The following is a 24351-nucleotide window of genomic DNA, read 5'->3' as shown; positions in this document are numbered from 1 at the left end:
TAGAGGGGTCCGGCAGAGGATGCACAGCGAGGAAATGTAAACTTTCATTTTTTATTACTTAATCATGACTCCTAAGCTTCCATCTGCGCGCAAACGCGGTAGGCCGCCACTGAACCGCGTCCCATCATCACCAGATTATCCAACCCAGCGAGCGTTACACGCAGCGCAGCGCATTTATCAAGCATGTGGCATGTGGCCAACTGAGTTCTGCAAAGGTTTTGTACCTGAGACTTGGGGTGTTCGACTTATCGAGAGCCTTTCTACGTTGGTGTCTCTGGTAGTGGCTGCTGAGAACGTGGAGCTCGACGAGGTGCGCCATAGATTGAAGGTTTTCGCTACTAGCCATCCGCGCTCAGATCGCCCGCGACTTCGTAAGCCAGATATAGCAAAGGTGCGAAAGTGGTTACGTGGGATGGGGATTGATACTGAACAAACACGGCGATGGAATGGACGTGCGGATGATCAAGTTGATGAGGATCGGACTGTGGATAGTGACGGAACCAGGGCAAACGCTGAACCGGTTGATGAGATTATCGTGTTAGTCTCTCGAGAAGATCTCAGCGAATACGAAGACAAAAATGAAGAAGAGACTGAAGAAGATCCCGACTTGACTGTCGAAGAGGAAGAGAGCGCCCCTCATAAACGAAACCTTTGGTCGCGAAGCAGAGACATCGGTGATATTCAGGATGATGAGCCTATCGAAGACACCATGGCGGCCAATCCTAGGTCTGGGCCCGCTATAACCAATGGGCAATCCAGGGGCAGTCCTGTCGCCTCCAGCTCCAGCTCCAACGCAGCCGAGTCAAGCGCTTGCCCTCGGCGCGGCTTTCAACCACCATCTCACTTGGTTCATGATACCCCCCAGAGCTCTATTCGCTGCCCAGAGGGACCAGATGAACAAGCTTCGGCGTCTTCTGCCGCTACAACTCCACGGGCTTTTCAAAGCTCGACGCAGCCATGCGAACCACCAAGCTCCCAAACGACGGCGCCTCTCACCTCTGCTTCTCAGAACACCCAGGGTGCTCAACGATCTGGTGTGCAACCGGTCAAGCAAACAGCGTCATCTGTTCTGGGCAATCCTCAGACTCCCGTGTCTTTTCCTGCAACAACTCCACAGGGCACTACGCGCCCTCCGCAACAACCAGGCAGCCAGGGATCAGCAACCGCGGCTCAGAACTCTGTACAGCTTCGCGCACAATCATCGGCATCTCTACCCACCCCCCAGAGCGCGCGACAGCCTGACCAACGATCAAGTAGCCAGCCATCAATGTCCACAACGAGTTCTCAAAGCTCCTCGACTCCTCGCGCACAAGCAAGCTCGCAGCCAGCACTGTCTCGTTGTACCGGCACTACTTCTCAGGCCTCCCAGAGCTCTCAGCAGCAACGGAATCACCGACCATCGGCGCCTACCAATACGATTCCTCAAGCATCTCTATACTCCCACCTAGGAGGCAGTCAACCATCGACACCTCGGCCCATCGCCCCTGCTGGGGCTAACAAGCGCCCTGCTCCGTCATCGCCAGTAAACACATTTACATTCACCAACAACTTCATCAACCGGACAGCGGCGAGCAGTTCAGAATCACACACAGCCCCTTCAACCAAAAGACAAAAGACTGCTGGCATTCAACGTCCAAGTTCACAGGTGACTGGGTCATTGGATTGGAACGCTCTTCTTGTAAGTAACATTTACAAATACAGTGAATCTGATGCGGTCATCCTGAACTAACTTCCTTTCAGCCCACCGGAGACGGATTCAGAGCAAGCTTGAAGGCCGCTTCGGCTGCCTTATTTCCTCATATCAAGAGCTTCGAAGAACTTTTAACATCCATCAATGACGAACACTGCCGACTCATCGCAGTTGAGCGCAGCCTCAGACTTACAAAGGACGAGCAAGCAAAGGAGCAGGAAAAAGCCCAAGACGCGCTCAAGGATGTAGAGAAATCAATGACCACCGAGAACAAGTTGCTCAGGGACCTGGAAGATCTCTACAACAAATATGCTGGGGATAACGAACTTTGCACGTTCCTGGATAAACGAAGACGAACGGTTCTCGAACATGAAGAGGTATATACAGTAGTCAAAAGCCAACTTGACAAGAGTACTTCTGGGCTTTTCAAAACCGATAGCAAGATTGCGTTGGCTACCAAGAGGATTGGGCAGCTTGAAGCCGAGAAGGCCGAGGTCATGAAAGAGAAGATGGGGATTGATACGGCGGCGAAACGATTGATGCTTATGTCTCGTTTTATGGAACCCGGCTGGCAAGCTAGACTGGCTATGGTTGAGGAGGCTTTGGGAGAAGAAGTTATGCAGTTTGCATTTTCATAGGGGTTTCATTGTTGTGAGTGGTGGTTGGAGTTGTAATATAGGGATATCAGCTTTACTAAGCGTGACGTTGGTGTGGAGGAGATATCTTTAGCTTATTCGGACAAGCATCGTATTGAAAGAAACCTGCCGAGATGACATGGCTTGGTGTCATTGCCCAGAGGCTGAAAGAACTGCATGAAACGGATAAGGGATTGAGTGCTATTACGCTGAGATTATGTTAGGGTCGTCATGTATTTAAGAGATGGTTCTCGACGAACTGACTCCAGCCAATACCTAGTTATGAAAGAAGATACAAGCCACCAGTTCTAACTTCAGGCTGCAAGCAAAATAATAAAGATCACCATCTCCGGTCAACAGACTGTCACTAGAGTCTCGACGTCATTAATAAGTTTTGAGTAACTTGAACTAACGTTCATATCTCAATTATGACTATTCCTTCATCCACCAAACCCAATCAGTTCTCATCATCATCAAAGCCAACCTGTTGAATATTGGAGGGTTCACCCTCAACTTCGGGATTAAAGTCTGAAGTCTTCAGCTTAGATCGTAGGACTTTCACCTTAATATCTGACAGCTCGTCAAGTTGATGGATCGAAATTAAAATCGAATCGACTGGTCGATCAATTTCGAAGCTTGAAGACTGGATTCGAGGCGCTTGTGGATGTTTTATGGTGAATATGCCGACGTCTTTTCAAAGGCGTTTCTGATGGAATGTCGCGAGTTTGATATGGATAGCGCTTCATAATAGGCTGCATGTACATTAAGTGGCAAAACTTGATATAAAGAAAGGATTCGCGGAGAAGCAGGAAGGAAAGCAAACAGGGTAGCCAGTTAGTACCCCTCGGGTACTACCCCAGATAGATGTTAGAAGCTTAGCAGGTGTACATACACTAGAGGAGGAGTAGGCAGCGCATGGACATCTAAACCTGAGAGTAGGTGTGATAACCACAACATAGGTAACGGAACCGGCTGTATATAGGGATCGACGAGAACCTAGCCATAAACTGCTACACGTTAACAAGATGGAAGGGCGCACAGACAGACACCTACCCTTTGGGCTTGGAAGTATGGAACAAGTCGTGAGAGGCAGTACTTGAGTGGTAGTAAGCAGAGAATCATTAAAACGTCTATAATTCTGCCCCTGCCTGACCTTACCAAATCCTACTAGTTCCCCCTTAACAATCCTGTTGGCTGAGTCTTTCCAAACACAACCAAAAACCGACAACCTAAACCCATCATTGATCCCTACATACGCAACGGATAGCCTGGGATGGAATTTTGACTGTGAAATATGCTAAAGAAAGTAGGATGCAATACGCAAACGAGCATTAAAATGGCATTGATGCATATCAGCAGATTCCTCACGCTTTGGCCTACCCTTACGCCTTATTTATCCGCATCTTCTACTGTCGTCGATTTTGGACGCATTTTGATTGTCATTTTTTGGCCAGCATCGACATTTGACAGAGACGTTTATTACGGCCATTCTAGCCCTGTCCCTACTTACATAGCGGATCTTCAAATCTCATTATACATCTTCTTTTATGCTCCAACCTCCCACATATCTTCATTATGTATTAGGCACTCGCTTCCTAAATATCAGAGATCTATCATAATTGCTCGCCATGGATAAATGCCGACGCCGCCGGCCACCCTAGATCGACACAGCGCATTCTGGCTTTGAAAACTGGCCCAACACAGAGCCTGATTCCTGTTCGTTTCTTAAGCTGCCAAAAGACGCGAGGAGCCTTATCTGAACCAAAGAGAAGATGTCAGACATAATCTCGCAGCTGCCAAACGAGATTCTACGAATCATTATGGAAAATGTTGGGTACTCCCCCAATTTATCTCCTTTTGTTAGTGCATTGTCACCGGAACAAGTGGGACAGAAGGTTATCTAGTAAGGCCTCACTGATACAGAGCTCAGGTCACCTCGATCAGAGATCTTAAATCAGCAACTGAAGTCTCGAAAAGAATCCGGAGCGTTTGTCTACCAATATTTTGGCAGTCCGTCGAGATTAGACCCAAAGGAATCTCACACTATATAGGTAGACCTCCCCGGCTTACCACTGCTCTATCTGTCCCCAATATCTTCGAAGTACATCAAACACCTGCATTTCCGAAAAAGTCTAGGAGTCTGTTGGCAATTTTATCAATGTCCTCATTCCGACGGACCCCGCAAGGCAGATCTGGACCTCTGCTTCGCGCTACCATCCACAACCCCTCTTTCGCCACCACCCCTCTTTCGCCAGGCAAAATAAAAAAAGCTCCACCAAAACTCACCAACTTCACTTACACAGAATTTGACCAAATTGACAGAAATGCGTAAAATCATTCATTTAATGAGTCATAAGTAGATCAATCTATTGTACTCTGGTTTTTTTCACTATCCGCTGCGACCGCCTGGTTGGTTGGTGGGGTATGTTTTCCTCCCTGACTTCTATGACCGAGCCAGCCTCCGATGCTGACTCTTGCTCGCTTGAAGAGATAAATTCCACCCCGATAGGCGTATAACGAGTCGCCCCTTCTGGTATGGACTCTTTACCAGCTAGAGTCTCTCCAAGAGTCATGAAACGTTTGTTAGGATTCGGCACCGCCTTCCTCTTCTTTCCTCTTTTCAGCCGAGCCAATTCTTCCTCTAGGCTGGCAATCCTCTGCGTATGCGCCGCTACTGTCTGCTGGTGAGCTTCAAAGCCCTTGGCTATCACGTTGTATCGTCTCCGCGTCTTTGGTGTCTTGTTCAACCCAAGATCACGAATTTGACGGCTCGTCTGTGGCGTATCGTCCGAGCCAAGATACGGCCTGGGTTCAGGAGTCACTCTTGGGCTGCCGTTTGGCCTATCTTGTTGGATTTCAGGGTGCCGTAACGCTTTCGCACGTGAAATTGGCCAGTTTCCAGTGACCCTCCAGCCTGACAGTATGTTCTTCTTAGTCATTCCAACTCGGCGAGCTTTGGCGTAGGCCCTGATGAAATTGACCTTGTCCATCGGAGCGGAATCAGTCAACGAAGCGAACCTTTCCAACTCTCGTCGATATGCAGCCTTCAATGCGTTGAATACTCCATTGTCCAGTGGCTGGAGTCCATGAGAGCAGTGTGCTGGTAGATAGCAGCAATAAACGTTGTTCAAAAAGCACGTAGCCATCCATTCATCCTTCCATCACTCAGCACTAATCTTGAGGTGGGGAAAATGGAGAACATACTGTTGCATGGCTTCCATGACCATCTAAAATGATCAGTCTAGCGTCTGACTCGTCAGCAGGTGTAGTCTGGGGTAGATAAACTCTTTCAAGCCATTCAATGCCTATGTGGTCATCAGTCCACCCGTTGGGCGATGTTATGTAATACCAGTCTGCTATCTGCTTGAACTCCTCAAGAAACCATTGTTTCTGCAGTTCTTTTCCCTTGAAGATTATGCCAGGAACTAAAGCGCGGCCGTCAGCAGTGACAGCTTCGATGAATGAAGTCCAATTTCGAGTTTGTGGTCCTTTGAGAAACGCCTTGCGCTTCGGGTCCGCGCTTCCAACAACTAAGCTATCTAGGCCTGAATGAAGAGAATTAGTCAGTAAAAATGCAAGCACAGACAAGTAGTAGAGGTGAATACTTGCCGAAACCAGTCATAATACCCCCTTCATCAACGTTGACGGTGTTTTCAGGCTTGATCCAGCCATACTGGCCATCCCGGATATCAAAGTACCAATGAACCGCTTTAGGGGTAAAAGAGTCGAACCTTTTAGCTTCTTGACGTCTACCCATCTTGGTCTTTAGATCTGCGCGGCGATTGATAAACTTGATCACCCAGTTGCGTCCCAAGTTGGGATGTTCGCCCTGCTGTCTCAACAAGCCCATGACACAAGCGCGGATTTGACTATGGGACGGAGCATAGCCCAAGGACTCCTGGCGGAGAATCCAGAAAGCCAGCCTATCCTCTTGTCTCTTGGACAACCGTCGATGAGGGTGGATCTGCTCTTTCACGGCCCCGCGGCCGTGAAGTCTGTCGATTAGAGTCCTTCGGGGCACTCCCCGTCTATGAGCGGCTTGAGGGGGTGAAAAGCCATTGTCAGTAACGTCCAATATGGCCTCTGCCACGTCGTCCTCTGTGTATTTCCATCGAAGTCTTGACCTAAGCATTTTCATGTCGTTGTCAAAGACAAAGACCAAAAAACAAGGCAAAGAGCGGTGAGGAATTTGGCGATCAAACTAACGACATTTCCATAGCACAGCACGCATAGATCACGTACCCTGCACAGCCTTATAAGGTCAGAATCATCACATCCAATCATTTTTATGATCAATAGAGGTAATTTCTCTTGAGTAGCTATATATTTAGGCTGACTTTCGTGTAAGTGAAGTTGATGAGTTTTGGTGGAACTTTTTTTATTTTGCCTGGCGAAAGAGGGGTGGTGGCGAAAGAGGGGTTGTGGATGGTAACTCCAAGTGTGGGGTTGGGGTTAATTTTAGCCAATTAGACGGGTATGAAGGTTTACTGAAGGAGGTGGGCGACGACACGGCCGAGGATTAGCCGACCGTCTATCTACCGAATCTATCTACATCTACATGTAGCCTACATCTATCTATCTACATTGCAAATTATGACTAAGCATCTACATCTATCTACATGAGGTGCCGGTAGATAGATGTAGATAGATTCGCCAGCCTGGTGATGACTATACAGGAAGCATCGCAAGTAATTGATCAGATGGATGTTGATACGCAGGTAGTGGCGGAATCATCGAGAAGTAGTGGTCGAGGAAGGTCGGTTGGACCGGGTGTTCGGCGATGTGGTTTATGCGGCAAGACCGGCCATAATGCAAGAACTTGTCAGGAGGGTACTCAGGCCTCTGGAGAAGAGTATAGTGAATAGTTTTAACTGATCAGGTAGGTTATGGTGTTTTTGTTAGCTATTGAAATATGAAGGTTGGGATTAGTGGCCCACTCGCTTATCAAACACGTTAATTACATTTCCTCATCAAGAACGGATTCCTCAGACTTTACTGTTAAGCTCGCCCCCTCTAACCTGCCATAGCAGTGCTGCAACAGGTCTTGCGATAGCTGCCGACTATGATTGTCCTCGGCTAATATCTCTGCCTCAATTGCAACCACACGCTCTAGAAGTTCTACTGCCTTTTTGATCTGGCCATTGGCTTGATATGCTCCTGCAAGTACGTGCTGTGATGCTAGTCGTGATGGGTGATCCTCTGTCAATGTCGTCTCCTGAACTGCAACCACATGCTCTAGCAGTCCTACTGCCTTTTTGATCTGGCCATTGGCTCTGTATGTCCTTGCGAGCTCGTGCTGTGATGCTAGTCGTGATGGGTGATCCTCTGTCAATGTCGTCTCTTTAACTGCAACCACATGCTCTAGAAGTTCTACTGCCTTTTTGATCTGGTCGTTGGCTCTATATGTTCTTGCGAGCTCGTGCTGTGATTTCAGTCGATCTGGGTGATCCTCTGTCAATGTCGTCTCTTTAACTGCAACCACACGCTCTAGCAGTTCTACTGCTTTTTTGATTTGGCCGTTGGCTCTGTATGTTGTTGCGAGCTCGTGCTGTGATGCCAGTCGATCTGGGTGATCCTCTGTCAATGACGTCTCCTGAACTGCAACCACATGCTCTAGAAGTTCTACTGCCTTTTTGATCTGGCCATTGGCTTGATATGCTCCTGCAAGTACGTGCTGTGATGCTAGTCGTGATGGGTGATCCTCTGTCAATGTCGTCTCCTGAACTGCAACCACATGCTCTAGAAGTTCTACTGCTTTTTTGATCTGGTCGTTGGCTTGATATGTTCTTGCGAGCTCGTGCTGTGATGCTAGTCGTGATGGGTGATCCTCTGTCAATGTCGTCTCTTTAACTGCAACCACATGCTCTAGCAGCTCTACTGCTTTTTTGATTTGGCCATTGGCTCTATATGTTCTTGCGAGCTCGTGCTGTGATGTCAGTCGATCTGGGTGATCCTCTGTCAATGACGTCTCCCAAACTGCAACCACATGTTCTAGCAGCTCTACTGCCTTTTTGATCTGGCCATTGGCTCTATATGTTCTTGCGAGCTCGTGCTGTGATGTCAGTCGATCTGGGTGATCCTCTGCCAATGACGTCTCCTGAACTGCAACCACATGCTCTAGAAGTTCTACTGCCTTTTTGATCTGGTCGTTGACTTGATATGTTCTTGCGAGCTCGTGCTGTGATGCCAGTAGATCTGGGTGATCCTCTGCCAGTGTCGTCTCCTGAACTGCAACCACACGCTCTAGCAGCTCTACTGCCTGTCCTACACGGCCATCTACGTGTAAACATCTGCTAACCCAGTATCCCAGCTTACATCCGTCGTCGCTCTCGACACAATCCGCATTGTCAAGGAGCCTGAGCGCATGCGGCAGATACTGCCTCCACACTTCACGATTTTCCCAATCATCGTCTGGAAATGCCTCAGCAACACGTGCCAATGTGGTTTGACGTATTTCGTCTTCATATCCCTCGTCTTTGTTCCATAGTTGCGTTGCCAGATGTACGAGACTATGCATATCGAACGTGTCACCATCTCCTCGTTTACTCAAGAAGCTATACCCGCACAGTGTGCCGATAGCGCGTGCCATGCTTTGTTCAGAGCCAAAACGGGGCAGTAAGGTCTGAGGTATCGCTTTCGGCTCTATACAAGCTGAGAATGAAAGCAGCTTCTCGGCCTCTCCATGTAGAGCGCGGATTTGGTTGAAGGACACAATCCAGGTTGTCACAACTGCACCTTGGGCGCTTCCGTAGTGTGTGCCATCGCGGAATCCAACGCTTAGCAATTCCGCCATATCCTGGGATGTGTTTTGAAGTAGCTGGAGATACTCCTCGATTGCGAGTTGGTTGATTCTCATGTATGCCGATGCTTGCGTGATTGCGAGCGGTAGGTACGCGAGCGTACGCAGCAGCTTGTCGACCAGAACGGTATTCTGCATTTGATCTTTCTCAATTAAAGAACTTCGAAGGAGGGCTCTAGCATCCCGCTCGTCCATCCCAGATAGCCGAAGGACATTCGTCTGCGCAACGCTATCGGCGACTTCACGGGATCGCGTCGTGAATAAAACATATCCGTGCTCACAACCTGGAACGAACTCGACGATTCCTCCTGACCCCTGAGCCTTCCCATGTAGAGTCTCTATGTTGTCGGCATTGTCGATGATAAGAAACCACTTTCCCGCCTCTTCTGAGCTTAGGTAATCCCGGAATGTTTCTTTTGGATCCTCCCCGCCACCACGCTCAATGCCTAATACATTGGCCATTCTAGTACAGGCTTGCTCAAAACTTGCCATGCTCAGTGCTGGCATCCAGATGACGGAGCAGTGCTGGTGACTTTGGCTGTCATTCTTCACAAGATGTGCAAGTTGAAGGGCGACCTGGTCTTGCCTACACCGCCCAACCCAATAAGTGCGGCTCGTCGGCTATCGAGATCGGTAAAAAGAAGTCGCTGAAGCTCAGCGATGACGCCTTCGCGTCCTACGAAGTTCTTGTTTCTCGAGAATGGCAGATAATGCGACCTAGGCTCTTTTCAAGCTTGAATTAGAAGGTGGGGGAGTGGTGGACGGCCTCGGTGTACTGACCAGTCGTTGAATGCTTTCGCCTCACAGAGCAGTTACCCATCCGAGCGCTGCTCTCCGGTTGGAGTGTTGCTAGACCTGGAAGTGCTGCTTCAGCGACAGTCTTGTGTGAATAAGCTCACCCGCTGCTCTTACCGGTTTCCGGTTTCCATGCTGTGAGTTCTCCGACGACTCTTTTGAAACCATTCTCTTCCACAGACCCAAACTTAACCATATCTCTATGATTTGCATGGATAGTGATTGGATCGTAGCCCTCGAATGTGGCTGATTCCTTTGACACAACTTTGCCAACTGTAGACAGAGGTAGCTCCTCGAAGAAGCAAGCGACCTCGAGTTGCCTTCCCGCCTCACGTTGCTCCCGCATCATGGTTATGAATCTGCCATGGATTGACTCTAGATATTGGCTGTTGGTTTCCAGCACCTCGAGAAGTGATTTGTTGGTATACTTGACCAGCCCAAGAGCCGTGGCAGGTATTCTGGACCAATTCGCAATCCACGAGCCCTTGTGGGGTGTGCCCATGAAGACGACGCCCTTGATTTGCGTGAAGAAGTCTTGACGGGAGCGGTTCGGGTTATTGTGAGAGAGCAGAATGGCTTCTTTGCAGATAAGGCCGCCTAGGCCATGGGCGACGAAGATGAGGGGACGGCCCGAGGCGTTGCGACGTCGACGGTCGTTTGTGAGATCGGTAAGAAGATTCATGGCATGATTGATGAGTCTATGGGAAGATGCTACCGACTTTGACACTACATATGCATTGTACCCATACGTGAGTATGCAGGCTTTGGGTAGTTCGGATGGAAGGAGCGTCTTCGGCCAAGGTGCAGGTTGCCCACGTGCCGTCCAGGTGCTGGTGCGGTTGCCTGTCAAACCATGAACGAAACAGATGTCGACGTCGGCATCCGGGGGTTGATTAAGACCTCGACACCGTCTGGAAATAGAAGCGCCGAAGTCTGTTCGAGAGAGCTGGATTGCCCAACCGACGGTGCAAGGTTGAGATTTGCGGGTTCACTCTCTGTTTCTCGTTGCTGGATAGGAGTTGCTGATCGGCTTCTTCGCCAGTGACAGAGTTTCCTCATATTTTAGTGTAGGTTATCAAAGTACTCAGAGGAATGAGGAACTGATATGAATAGCTCTCGGGCGGGATCTTTGCTGATGTAACAGATATCTGTTCGCTCCGGAGTGTAGATTATGGGAGGGATCCGGAAGGAAGTAGTCGGGCGGGGTAAGTTCAGCTTTGCCTTCAAGGTGCAGTTTTTGTAGGCATGGGACTTGCAACCAATTATTCGTAGGAGGACTCCACCAATCAGTTTTTAGTGCGAGCCGAAGCAAGCGCAGGAACATCGAGACAACTTGGCATATCGTCAATTATCGATCAATTTGATGACTGACATGCATTGCATGAGGGATATATCGAGCATATAGCGTGTCTAAAGTTTTAGACGCACTATAGGGAGTTTAAACTTTGGCCAAACATAACAACAACACGCTAGTTATCGTTACGGCTACAAGATTTAGAGAATGATCAGGAAACATTAAATCGCGGCCCGTCCCTAGCGTCGCTTCGAGCGGGTCTAGTTGATGTTAGATTCTTGTATCCAGAAAAGGAGGGGAATCGAATCAACCCCTCTGTCGCAGGGTAGGCATGATCTTCACGGCCTCAGGAAACAACTGCCTTAGTAATCTAGCTGCATACTTTAACTCTGCGGAATGGAATACCCCGCACAAGAGACAACTTGAGAAAACAATCAATCAACATATCCGGTGGGTTGAGTAATCAATACGCCCCCACCTCTAAAGAGGTGGTGAGATAACCCGTAGGGGTGTATCCACTTTACGCGCGCCACCCCTTTTCGCGCACCAACCGAAATCATCACGATAACTTCAAAGTATAATATTATTATCAATTTACATACAAAATATATGATGCAAAATAACATTATAATCTGCTTTAGTCAGGGATTACGATGGTGTTGTTCTTTTTCCGGGATTTTGACTTTTCCTAGTCCCTTTTGCGCTTCTTCCTCAATCTCTCCAACTTAGCTTCCTTTGACTCGTGTATCTCCTCGGCAGTCGGGTAACGGGCCTGCGGCTCCCAAACGACCTTATGTTGCTTCTGTGGCTTCAGTGACTCTATCTCGGCCTCCAAAAATGCGGTTTTCTTCTGTTCTATGGTGTTTCTGGCGGCCAATTCTTCCAGCTTGTTGGCCGTCTTCATCCCCAGACGACGGAGATCTCTCTCATACCCGGATTGTCGATTTTTGATGGTGTTGAGTTGTTACAATAGCTGTATCTTGTTCTCCGGCGTATACAGTATATCCCGGGATATTACTCTTTGGTGTTGAGGCGTTGCAGGAAGGGGATTTGTACCTGGTGGCTCGGTTGATATGATGATCTTAGAAAGCGGGTTTTCTACATTAATTGGCTATATTCCTGCGCCGCGAAAACCACTGATAATATTCTCTGGTGTAAGATCTTTATTTCTTGCTTTTTCATAGATTTTTAGGAAGCGTTTCTTGCTTAATGCGTTGTTACTTCTGATGCCGGCAAACCTCCTTGCAAGGCGACGAAAAGCCGCCTTCAACGGCGAAAATACGCCTACATCATAAGGTTGCGTGATATGTGATGAATGCAAATACATGACTTGTACTCTATGAAATAAAGCAAGAAATCGGAATTGAACTGATATATGACCCGCAAAGCCATCAACAATTAGAATTCGCCAATCCGTTGTGTTTTCCGGCTTCGTTTTTGGTAGAAAAGTCTCTCTCAACCACTTCAAACATATAGCATGAGAAGCCCAGCCGTTCTTCGTTGCGTCGTATCCCCAGTCAGGAAAAACGTCAGGAAACCACTGTTCTTGTAGGTTATTTCCGGAAAATACTACAGTAGGTGGAAGAGCTACTCCTTGTACATTTCCTGACTCTATTACCGTCACCCAATTCCTATTATCACTCGTAGTGACGATAGATTTACTCGTAGAGGTAACCCCAAGCACTTTGCCGGATCTCGAATCGAGCTCCTGAAGGCCATGTTCATCCATATTGTATAATCGGTTCGAGCCGACCGAGAGGTCTAATGCGGTCTACGCAAGATCATCGTAGAACCGTCGGATTGACTCAGGAGTAGTTTCTTTAGAACGAGCGTATTCGAGAGGTTCGGAATTCTTTATCTTGATATTTTTGTGTCGTCGTAGGAACCGCAATGCCCAATGACGGCTGACTTTGAGGTCTGTTAAGTCAGGGTATGCAATCGTGTTTAGTGATGCATTTTTCTGTACACGTACGTACGTACAACTTTTCTGTACGTACAAAATTGTACCATACAAATTTCATCCTTCCTTTTTAGGCAAGGCAATAGTTGAGTACGAAAATTCGTATGGTCCTGATCTCCTGTCACGCTAGTCTTCAACCACTGATTGCACTTCAGTACCAACCCTCAATATATCACCTGTCGACTGTAACACACCCTCCCACTCGAAATCCCCATTAGTAGAGGCCATCACACCATCCATCCAGACCTCTTTGCCCTGCGCATTCACAAACAACTCGAGGTACGAATCTTCAAGTTCCAGCCAGTCCTTCTCCTCAAGATCCGCCCAGCGCTTTTTATGCGCGTACTTCTGATCCTTAAGGCGGTCTAATACGCGGTCATTCATAAAAATGAAGACCTGCATGTCCGCATGTACGTACAGGCGTAAGGCGATTTCGAGCTTTCGTGTGTATGAAACTGATAGCAGAGAAACTTCGTTCTGAAGGTACCGAGTTTGCAAGCGTGTTCATTACCTTCACAGCTACTCCAGCCCAGTGTGGGAAATAGGCGGTCCATAGTGGGCTGTTGGACTGGACCGCCCATTTAAGGCCCATATTGTTAGGTGAGTAAATAGTGCAATCTGATTGGTTGAGCTTGGTGGAAATTATGATTATTTGACCGGCCTACATACCTTCGAAATCTATAAAGCAGATATTGCAGAGTAAAAAGTTGGCCGTACGGCAGGCTGGCTGCTGAAGCATAACTAGGCACAACAACACCGAAACTTGATCGCCATACCAAATTTTGGTCCGACCTTGGCACCAGTCCAGTTAAGGCAGGCGGTTCAGTCCAAGCCCTTTGGACTGCTGGGCGGTCCAGTCCAGTGCTTCCTGTTACATAGGCGGTCCAGTCCAGGGTGTCTGGACTGGACTGAACCGCCTATTTCTCACACTGCTCCAGCCAGGATTGAGCCCTGGTTGAGGAGGCACTGCCACGCCATTGCTGGCTTGAAGCCATCATCGTATACAGCGCTGTGCTTATTGAATAAACCGTCCGGGCCGCCTGTACGCATTCGAAAGTGTGTGAATTCGGAAAGGGCACGGTGGTACTCGTCGTCGTTTTCTGGCTGTTTCTGTAAATACTCTTGTACGCGTGCAAAGACGCGAGGCGGAAGTTTTGAATTTGGACCTGTTGTATCGGGCCGAAGGGCATCGGCGATCCAATGTATATCGTACGTTTGCTTATCAAGCCTGGCTTTGAATATAGCGTCAATATCGTCCCATGGAATACCAGGAAACTGATCAGCCTCTCTCATCTTAGCCCATCTGCTTTTGATTTGCAGCCAGCGATTTACGACGTGTGCGATTCCCGCTCCGTCAACCTCAGAAGCGTGTTGAAAGTCGTTCAACGGTTTCAGCACAGCGATCGCGGCCTCCAATTCCAGCCAGAAGCTGCTGTCTTTGATGATTCGAACCGCTTCGGGCAGGAGAACGGGGCAATCTCGAGATCGCAACTTATCCCGTACATCTTTTCGCACAGACCAGTCTCTGACAGGGTCCCGAGAACGGAGGAGGGAGAAGAACACAAGCAGGGTGCTAACGTTATTAAAGAGATCCTCGAAGAAGAGAAGAAGAAGAATATCTTTAATCAGAAGCTGAAGGCCGTGAGAATCGCACAGAGAGAAGTTGACATGTGAGAGCTCCGGGGATCTCCCTAGTAGGTCGTGTACAGAGCGCATCGTGTTTTCGGTATCTGTACAGATAGAATTGATTCTGGAAAGATCGCCGCCGCACAGTTGCTGCGTTTCTCCCCATATCAACCTCGCCCAGTTCTCCGCCGTGTGCTGTTCATCTCCCGTGTCAAGGGTTTTCCAGTAGAATGCCGGGCCGTCTGGTACCTGTACCGAGATGTTGACGATCCTGTGGCCCGATACATTATCGGAAGCGTCAAATATGATGTTGAACCATTGCGAGCTCGCAATACGTTTGAAAACCTCGTCATAGATTTCCTGATAGAACTCGGGGAGAATTCTCGTGATAACGGCACGGCTAGGAGGCTTCCAGCCAGGCTTAATGCGAGTGAAGAAATAACGCCAACGACGGCTCTCGAAGAGGCTGAAGGGGCGACCACCGGCGATTACAGCGGCGGCGGCATCATAGGCGAAACTGCGGCTCTCGTCCTGAGAGATATGCTGAACTCCGACCTCCGTTATCTTCTTTTGTACAGCTTCAGAATATGAGGGAAGATAGCCGGCGTTATCTCGAGCTTGACGCTCTTGTCGCTGCTTAGCTTGCCATTTGTCACACGTAGCGAGGTGCTCTTTCGGCTTCCCAACAGAGGTCGCTGCAAACTCCTTCTGGCAGTGACGGCACCTGTATCGCTTGCTTTTCTTGCAGTTAGACCGGCCAGGGTCGATAAACTGTCGCCAAACGAAGGCCGCGTCAGCTTTGATAGGCGGCATCTTTTTGACGCTACCCTCATTGAGGAAAGAATGGCAGAGATTTTGTACAGCTCCGTACTTGTAAGATATGGCCCATAAATTACCTCGTTGGGAACATTATGGGTCGTGCCGTACGTACGCAGTACACGTACGTACATTCTCTTTTTGTACGTACGTACGTACAACAACACGGTTGTACATCCTGTACGACATCACTAAGTGGGACAAGGTATCCAGTTTTGGACATCTGGATCCACCCTGTTAGGAGGTACTGTCTTTTGTGAGGGTTAGCAGGGCCACACAGACTTTAGTATTTCCTAACTTATTTTCGGGCCCCCAGTAGTTATAGAGGATATCCTGGGGTAATTTCCCGTACAGGTCCAAATTTTCATCGATCTGTTTGACGCATTCACACCTCCCGTAATGGCCGATCCTTTAGAAGACAAAGTCGTTGAGACCTCTCCACCAATTCTTTCACCATCAACGTTACTAGCTGATGCCCAACAGCTACAGGAAGAACGTCTGTTTCGTCATTTCCGCGGCTGGCTCTTCTCCGAGCGCGCAAAGGACACCTCCTCCTGGACTTGGGACTACGGGTATGATATCCAGCGGGCTCATGAGCGAAGATGGGTATGCAAACTCTGCATTCACCAACGAGTCCCCCAGCCGAAGAACTTCACACATACTGGTCTTCAAAATGCCAGCAAACATCTGTTCAAAGAACATAATATTCGGGCGCCAGAGGGCAAGACGAAGTCTTCGACGCAGTTGAAAGCGGAAAGCGTCGAGAAGCAGCACCGCTCAATAGCTGATACCTTGACGCTCGATCCGGAAAAGCCGCGGGAGCAGGCCATGGCGAACTCCTTCGTCAAGAACTTTGACAGGGACCATTTTCAACGGATGGTGATGCCATGGATCGTTAAGAGTAATCTTTCCTTTCTCACGGTCGAAGACGAGGATCTCCGAGCCATATTCGATTATCTTAGTCCATCAGTGTCAATACGTGGTGGCCACTTATCTGCAGATACCCTCAGGACCAGGATTATCACTGAGTATCAACGACACCGCCACACCGTTATCGACGTCCTTCGACAATCTCCCGGCCTGATTCACATCTCTTTCGATGGCTGGACGTCGGGAAACCGGCATACCTTGTACGGAATCGCTTGCTTCTTCAGAGATGAGCACAACAAGCCCCGTAAGATTGTGCTGGGTGTGCCCGAGGTTTCCGTACGCCACAGTGGATCGAATATTGCAGCTCAAGTCCTTGATATCTTGACAGCCTACCAGATTACCGAGAAAGTAGGATATTTCACGCTTGACAACGCAGAGAATAATGATACAGCGATGGGGGCCATTGGTCGTGAACTAGGCTTCACTGGTGCGTCTCGCCGAGGCCGCTGTTTCGGTCACACGGTCAACTTGTCAGCAAAGGCGTTGCTCTTTGGCAAGAACGCAAGCGCTTTCGAAGAGCAACTCTCCGGCGCGTCGGCCCTGCCGGAAGCAGACTGGGAATCATGGAGGAGCAAGGGCCCTGTTGGGAAGCTTCATAACCTTGTCTATGACATCTTTCGGTCCAGCAGATTGATGTACTTGCTGCGAGATCTTCAACAAGATGCAATCAGCAAAGCCAGTTCGTTAAGGGAACGATCGAGGAAGCCACTTACCGTGGTGCGAGACAATAATACCCGCTGGCTTTCCCAACTGTACATGATCCGTAGGGCACTCAAAATTCGGCCATATCTTATCTTACTGGTGGTAAAGTACAAACAGGAGTGGGAAGATGAGAATAGGTCGAAGAGGACGGGTCAGGTCAGGAAGTCCGCAAAACTGCCACGTATCTGCGAGGAGGAGAACAAGCTAACGGACAGCGACTGGGAAGCCCTCCAGTGCCTGGAGGAGATATTGACGCATTATGAGAATGTAGCGAGGGCTTTGGAGGGTGACTGACAAGTTAGAAAGAGAAGGCGAGGGTTTCTGGGCTCATATGGTAACATATGGGATGTGATTCTAGGTTTCGAAGAGCTCCTCTCGAAACTAGAGCAGTACAAATTGCTTGCAGCAGGCTGTCCCGACGCCGAACAGTTCAGGATCGGGATTAATCTCGCCTGGGACAAGCTTGAAAAGTATTATTCAGCTCTAGATGAAACACCCATCTACTATGCCGGTCTTGCTCTCCATCCTGCATACAAGTGGGCGTATTTCGAGCACACTTGGGACACCCATCCAGAATGGGTCGACAAGGCTAAGGAGATGGGTTACCGAGTTTGGAGGACCGAGTACGCGAATTCCGATACCCTCTCTCAAGCAGACGAGTCAGACGACCAACGTCCAGCAAAAAGACGCAAGTTCTTCAGCCCATTCGAGGCCAACAGTCGTCATATGCCGGCAAGATACGACTCTTCAGACGATAAAGCAGTCAAAGGTGATGAATACGAGACATGACAAGGTAGTCGCGAAGCGAGTGACAGGAGAGTTCGCGATCCTATTACGTACTGGCATGAAAGGAGGTTGAAATACCCTCGACTTTCGCGGATGGCGTTGGACTTTTTGACCATTCAGCCAATGTCTGCAGAGTGCGAGAGGCTCTTTTCAGCTGCAGGAAGAATGGCGGTGCCGTCGCGAAGCCTTCTGGATGCCCAAATTATCTCCATCTGTCAGGTATCGCGGTCATGGTATAGGGCTGGGATCGTCAAGGAACTGGATCCGATGTTGATCTCGTGGCGCGAGGAAGAGCAGATTTATGAGGGTCTTGGGATGAGTGATGGCGAATTAGCAGAACAAGCAACGGCATGGCTGAGGGCTCAGGGCGACGAGGGAGAGAGTGAGGGGTAGTAGGCTGGGCAAGTACCATCCATGATCAAGAGCGCAAGTCACGTGAGCGAAGTGTACGACAAACCAACCGTCAACTACATCCACCAAAGGCGCTGGTGTAGCACACTACACCCACTACACCGGACAGTTGCTTACATAATTTACACTTACACTACTCTGGGTCGAAAATTGTAGTTGGTGTAGTTGATCGGAACCTTGGTCAGGTCATTGAAAGCAACCTTTGCATACTGCAAAACATCCAAACTTTGAGAGATGAATTACTTGATCTGTTCATTTCAGCTGTAGAAACAGCTGACCGTTGAACGGACTGTATTAGTGCGTCATTTTGGCACATGGCAGCTATAGCTGGACAGTCGTGAGTTGATATCGGCTATCTCCGAAAGCTGCCTCCTGATTTCCCGTGCTTCTAAGTCTTAGGTAAGTAGGGGTTGCCGACTGGCTTGATAATGAGTACGATACGGCTGTTGCCGCGGCAGTAGCAGGAGACATGCTTGGCAGCTTCCCGAATATCGGCATCGGACTCCTCGTCGATATCGGCGGTGGTGTGCCAAATCCAAAACATGACATACGTCTCTGCGACATTGTGGTCAGCAGCCGTGACAGCGGAAAAGGTGGTGTGTTCCAATTTAATCAGTTTTTCCAAGAGACAGGATTCTTAGACCAACCACCGACGGTATGTACGTACTGTGTAGTTTGACTGCAGATTTGAATTGCAGTCCCATAACTATAAGCAAGAGGATTGGTACAGCATAATGTCAATGTCAATCGTTCACCGGCCCTTACAGGGCACAATACATTTAACCAATGAATAATAACCTTTTATCCTTTACCCTTCAACCATGGCTGCTCATACTCCCCCATCTGACGATCTATCAACCCTGAGCTTTCCACGCCATCCATCTATAGAGGCAAATCCCTTCGCTTTGCAGCTATTACGCGCAGATAGAGTGATAAGACTTGCTAGGTTGGCTCGCCTGGGCCCTTCGGGCCCACATGAGCCAACGGGCAATATAGTTCAGTTTAACTTAATTTATTTTTGGCTACTTAGGGCGATTGGTCTCTGCCTATCGCTGTGCAACCCTTATTGGGTAGGCAACGACGTCGAGATGATAATGTTACAAGCGTGGATTTCCCACGAGCCACGTATGGTGTCAAATGACTAGCCTAAGCAATCTCGAACTTCGCCACCACCAAAACCTCGATAACTCTACTCACATAAGCAAACCCGTTGTAGTCATATAGTCCGTTTCTTAAGTAGTTAGTCGATATTAGCGCCGCATTCCAAACACGAGGCCTTCTCAGTCCAAGTCTTATCACCACCTGTTACGTTTTCACGCAGGTCGCGGATCTCCCACGCTGTGGGCCTGTCTCGCATTTTGAGGTTGGCCTCAAAGAGTCCTTGGTATGGCTTGGAGTCTGCGATCTTCTTCTTGCGGCCTGTCTTGGCTAATCCCTTAACCGATGCGGTGGTGATAGACCTAGAGGGCGTTGGCCCAGCTGCTGGGGTTTCTGTCTCACGAGGCGTTTCGCGAACAGCCTTCTTGACGTGGATATTGACTTGAGTTGTCCCATCCCGGACATAGACCGTAGACTGGGTCTTCTGCTCCTCGGCATCGACGGGCGGTAGAGGATCCGTTGCCTCCTCGAGCTTCTTTTTCTCCACCATCGATCCCTCGGTTCGATGAGGTTTATCGGTTCCCAGTCGTTCGTATACTTGCATGAGAATGTCGTGGGCCATACATTCCTGATGCATCCATTTCCCGCACTCCGAGCTCGTGCATCCTATAAGGGTCTTATCGGGGTTGGCGGGAGTTTGGCATTTGCATATAAGTTCAACCGACTATATGCATATTAGCGCTTGCGGAGTCAAGATGAGGTACCACGCAACATACGGAAAGCTCCGAGGTACGGCAGTCGTATGCTTGACGCCAGTAAAGCTCGTCTGTAATCTCCTCGTCATCAAACTCAATCCATTGATTGACGGTGACGGGTCCTGTAACACTGACAACATTAATAATATCCACTAGAAAAGTCGGTTAGACGCGCTGCAGCACAGCATAATATCGGTCAGTATGCTAGAACATACTGTGGTTGGAGGCGATCAGTTCCTTAGCGCCGTGGTACGGCTGGCGACCTTGCACAGTCTTTTTGCCGTCATGGGTTCCGCGAGGCAGCTCATAGGGCCAGTACATCCAGTAGACGCGGGCGTAAACGTGATGCTCATCGGAAGCACGAATCTCGAGGACGCGCGCGACCCAGTCATCATTGTTCTTCTCAAAGCTACCTTTGCCATCACGTTGATACTTTTGTTGCTCAATGGTAAACTCGTTGGCAACCTGAACGAACCCTTCGCTGTAGTACTTGACGCTGTTGACTGTCAAGAATCAGCCATACTGAAGAAGGCGAGATTTCATCGGATACTCACGGACAAAGCTGTTGTAGCGCGTCATATCTTGCCATTGTTTCCTGGGTTCGACCATGTAATGTAGATCCATGGTGTCGTGGGTCTTGAACCTGCCGGTTGGGGAGAAGGGAGAGATTTGAAGTTGAACTCGCTTATCGTCATCTTGGTGCTCGCACTTCTGCTTCTTGTTCTTATGGCGTTCCTGATCGGCGCGCGAAGGACCTGTCGCGTAAGAAATCGTAAAAGGGCAATAAGCGCGGTTCTCCTCCACGACAGATTGCAATCTCTTGCGATTGCCCATTGTGGCGTTTTGACGCGGTCAGGTATACACGCGTCGAGAGTGAGAGATGGAGGGATTTGCGGATACAAGCAATGAGTCGTGCAATGAAAGGACAAAGAAGAACTATGGCATACGAGGGAAGAATGAAGAGATTGTCGTGATGATCAGTGTAATGAATCTGCGATTTCGCATCAGTTGAGCATAGCCCCAAGTTGTCTTTGAGAAATGAGCCGCGGGCGGCCTGTATTGTCATTTCGCACTTATCCTTACGTCATCAAATTGGGATTTTACGATTGGCCGAGAACGGCCCTGGAGTGGAGTTTGCTTGCAGCCAACTGGCTTGATGAGGTGTTGGAAAACTGGGAATCCCCCTTATCTTCAGGATTCAGACTGTTAGTCTGAAAGCCCTAGATATAAAGTTTAAAGTCCCAGATGAAATCAACTAGAGATATAAACCCGAGAAGAACTCTCATCTCAACAATGAAAAACCAAGTTTGATGAAAATATACTGTTCACCCAGTACTACTGCGCAATATAAACAACATAACGTAGTTGATAAGCGAGTGCAACAGACAAGCGAGTGCAACACAACAGACTATTAATTAAGTAAAATTAATCGCTATATTCTTCTAGAGACATAGCGACAACTATCTGACAGGTCCTTGCATTATGTCCTGTCTTGCCGCACGCTCCACATCGCCTTTCCTTCATTCGCGTAGGCCCTCCTTGACCACCACTTCTCGATGGGCCAGCCACCGCCTGCGCATCAACATCCGTTTGATCAATTACTTGCCTTCCTTCCTCTACTGTCATCACCCCTCCTTTCTGTAGCCGGGTTCTTTTTGCCCTCCGCCGCCGGCTTAGTATCTCATTTGCCTGTTCAAGATCTTGGACCCTGGCCTCTAATAAGGCAACCTTATGCATAACTATCTTTGTTCCCTTGGAAGAAGACCTCAATGCTTCTAGAATCGACTCTGGTGAGCTAGTTTTATGTCTTTGGCGGCCAATACATGGGCACCTAGGTGCCCAAATAACCTTGGGCATCCCCCCTAGGGCACGCAATATTATTGGCTCAAAATTCCCCACACTTTGACAAAGCACTAAAGCCTCAGCCGGCCTTCATGACTCGTACGGCAGGTACAACAGCACTAACACCTGAGATTGTGTTAAGACATTTGCTTCATCGACTCAACTACAACACCGTCATTGATACCTGGAGATGATATTGCATTGGAATTAAACGTATATGGACCAAAGAATATAGTCACTTCCTATCTAATAATCAAGTCGTTTTGCGCGCTGAATTGACATGTGTGCTGTGCTCTTACTCCTAACAGGGCGGCCTTTGGATCAGTTTTCATGCTGTCGACTCTGCAACGCTCCGTGGACCTATAGAATCGTGTTCACCGCAAAATAATATGTTCAAGACTTTAATCACCCATTAACCCACAGTGTTACGATCTGAGCGGCTACGTCACGTGTACCCCACACTCACTTCCCACTACCCCACAATTTCCCCATCACCATATCCAATCAATAAAGGACCGACACTTGCAGGACCGACGGCGCTCCAGGACTGTTAAACCGGAGCTACCCTGTATAAGGAAAATAAGCAGCCCGGTTATGCTAAACGCACCTCGTTTCAGCAAAGGCAGATTCCTATGACTAAGAAGAAGCCCCTTTTAGCTTAGCGTAGTGCATATACCCAAAAGAGGGGAAATTAGAAGACAACAGCGCGATTTTTTGACGGAACACAGTCACAATATAGATCAATTTCCACATACGGGTTCAACAAGGACCGCGTCGCTCCAGGACCGACGACGACCTCAAACATCGTCGCTCCCACCACAACACCAGTAGTATATATACATTCGCTTAGCGCTAGATAGTACGATGACCTACCAGCTATCAACAAAACTTCTTTACCTGAATGCGCCTAACCCGCTCTATTCACTATTAAGAGACGTGACACTTCGCAACGCTCAGTGACAACGCCCTACGACTCTGCCAACATAAACCAGTACGGACTAGTTTATCCCTTGGGAACCTTCACCCGTCACACCCTAGAACCACCGGATCATCTATATGTTCCGGCTCCGGAGAGAGTGGCTCTTCCTTACGGTGTTACAGGGGTCAGCTGAGCTGATTGGTTCTGGACCCTTGCCTACCGATATCTTAGGTAGTTAGAGGCGAATAAAAAGAAAAGAAAAGAAAAATAGAGTAGTTAACTAGTTAACTAGTTAACTACATATATATTGGATGATGTATTACGTGGCTCAGAAACGCCTTTTCTCTGTTACCTTAGACCTGGCCTTTTTCTTTCCAATTTCCCTTTTATTCCTTTTTCGAAACTCGTCAACTCAGACTTGCGTATTGTGATATGCTAAAGTGATATATATCACCGTGAATATATAGTTATCACACTTTTTTTCAGCTAAATGTGTGACGGGTGAAGGTTCCCAAGGGATAAACTAGTCCGTACTGGTTTATGTTGGCAGAGTCGTAGGGCGTTGTCACTGAGCGTTGCGAAGTGTCACGTCTCTTAATAGTAAATAGAGCGGGTTAGGCGTATTCAGGTAAAGAAGTTTTGTTGATAGCTGGTAGGCCATCGTACTATCTAGTGCTAAGCGAATGTATATATACATGAGGTTATGCAGGTCGAACGAGGTCGGTTCGACTCTGTTCGTCATGCAAGTCGAATGGGGTCCGTTCGACTTGTATAGGGTAGGTCTATTCTAAGTGGTGGAAAACGTGGGGTATGTTATCTCACGTGGGTGGAGATTAGTTGGGTCGTAACAAAATGTGATATCACGATAGCTAAAATGCTATCGGCCGTGTAGCATGCTTATCCGATAAGATTAGATAATCTTATCTACTTTTGTTGGATCTAGTTACTCTAATTAGCTTTTGCAACACCCCTATTGGCTTGTGTCATCGTGCACAGACCATTGAGGCGCACAACGCGACATTTCCTGGTTGAGGATACACGAGACATGTGAGACTCCAAGGTCGAAATGGTCTTCTGACCGTGAGAATATTGGCACGGATAGAAAGCTCCTGACGGGAGATATCTAAACGGGCCAGTTTTGTTTGCATTACTTCCAATCTACGGAAAATCAGCATGTTTTGAAGTTCATCGTGGAAGTTTTTACAAGTCGGGCCTACCCTATATCTCAGTGCTTGAAAGATACCAGAGTGCTCACGTATTCCCCCACACTTGCGCAAGTACCTCTAAACAATA

General features: G+C 48.4%; 4 protein-coding genes across 4 annotated transcripts; 1 reads left to right on the top strand and 3 right to left on the bottom strand.

The window, feature by feature from the left end:
- Window positions 1-64: 64 nt before the first annotated feature.
- FPOAC1_013435 (uncharacterized protein) lies at window positions 65-2328 on the top strand (the record flags this gene model as incomplete). Its single annotated transcript, XM_044857776.1, has 2 exons — window positions 65-1678; window positions 1741-2328. 2 exons carry the CDS (start codon window positions 65-67, stop codon window positions 2326-2328), a joined length of 2202 nt encoding a protein of 733 aa, XP_044701158.1.
- Window positions 2329-7282: 4954 nt separating this feature from the next.
- FPOAC1_013434 (uncharacterized protein) lies at window positions 7283-10601 on the bottom strand (the record flags this gene model as incomplete). Its single annotated transcript, XM_044857775.1, has 2 exons — window positions 7283-9570; window positions 10037-10601. 2 exons carry the CDS (start codon window positions 10599-10601, stop codon window positions 7283-7285), a joined length of 2853 nt encoding a protein of 950 aa, XP_044701157.1.
- Window positions 10602-12984: 2383 nt separating this feature from the next.
- On the bottom strand, window positions 12985-13727 carry FPOAC1_013433 (uncharacterized protein; the record flags this gene model as incomplete). The annotated part of the gene is made up of 4 exons (XM_044857774.1): window positions 12985-13130; window positions 13186-13200; window positions 13368-13538; window positions 13592-13727. The coding sequence occupies 4 exons, from the start codon at window positions 13725-13727 to the stop codon at window positions 12985-12987; spliced, it is 468 nt and encodes a 155-aa protein (XP_044701156.1).
- A 5105-nt stretch (window positions 13728-18832) lies between these two features.
- On the bottom strand, window positions 18833-21131 carry FPOAC1_013432 (uncharacterized protein; the record flags this gene model as incomplete). The annotated part of the gene is made up of 6 exons (XM_044857773.1): window positions 18833-18999; window positions 19112-19150; window positions 19714-20266; window positions 20319-20449; window positions 20513-20800; window positions 20852-21131. The coding sequence occupies 6 exons, from the start codon at window positions 21129-21131 to the stop codon at window positions 18833-18835; spliced, it is 1458 nt and encodes a 485-aa protein (XP_044701155.1).
- Window positions 21132-24351: the final 3220 nt, after the last annotated feature.

Source organism: Fusarium poae (assembly GCF_019609905.1).
Source record: "Fusarium poae strain DAOMC 252244 chromosome Unknown contig_2, whole genome shotgun sequence".
Lineage (NCBI taxonomy): Eukaryota > Fungi > Ascomycota > Sordariomycetes > Hypocreales > Nectriaceae > Fusarium > Fusarium poae.
The sequence above is the reverse complement of the archived record's forward strand: the minus strand, read 5'-3'. Positions and strand labels throughout refer to the sequence as shown.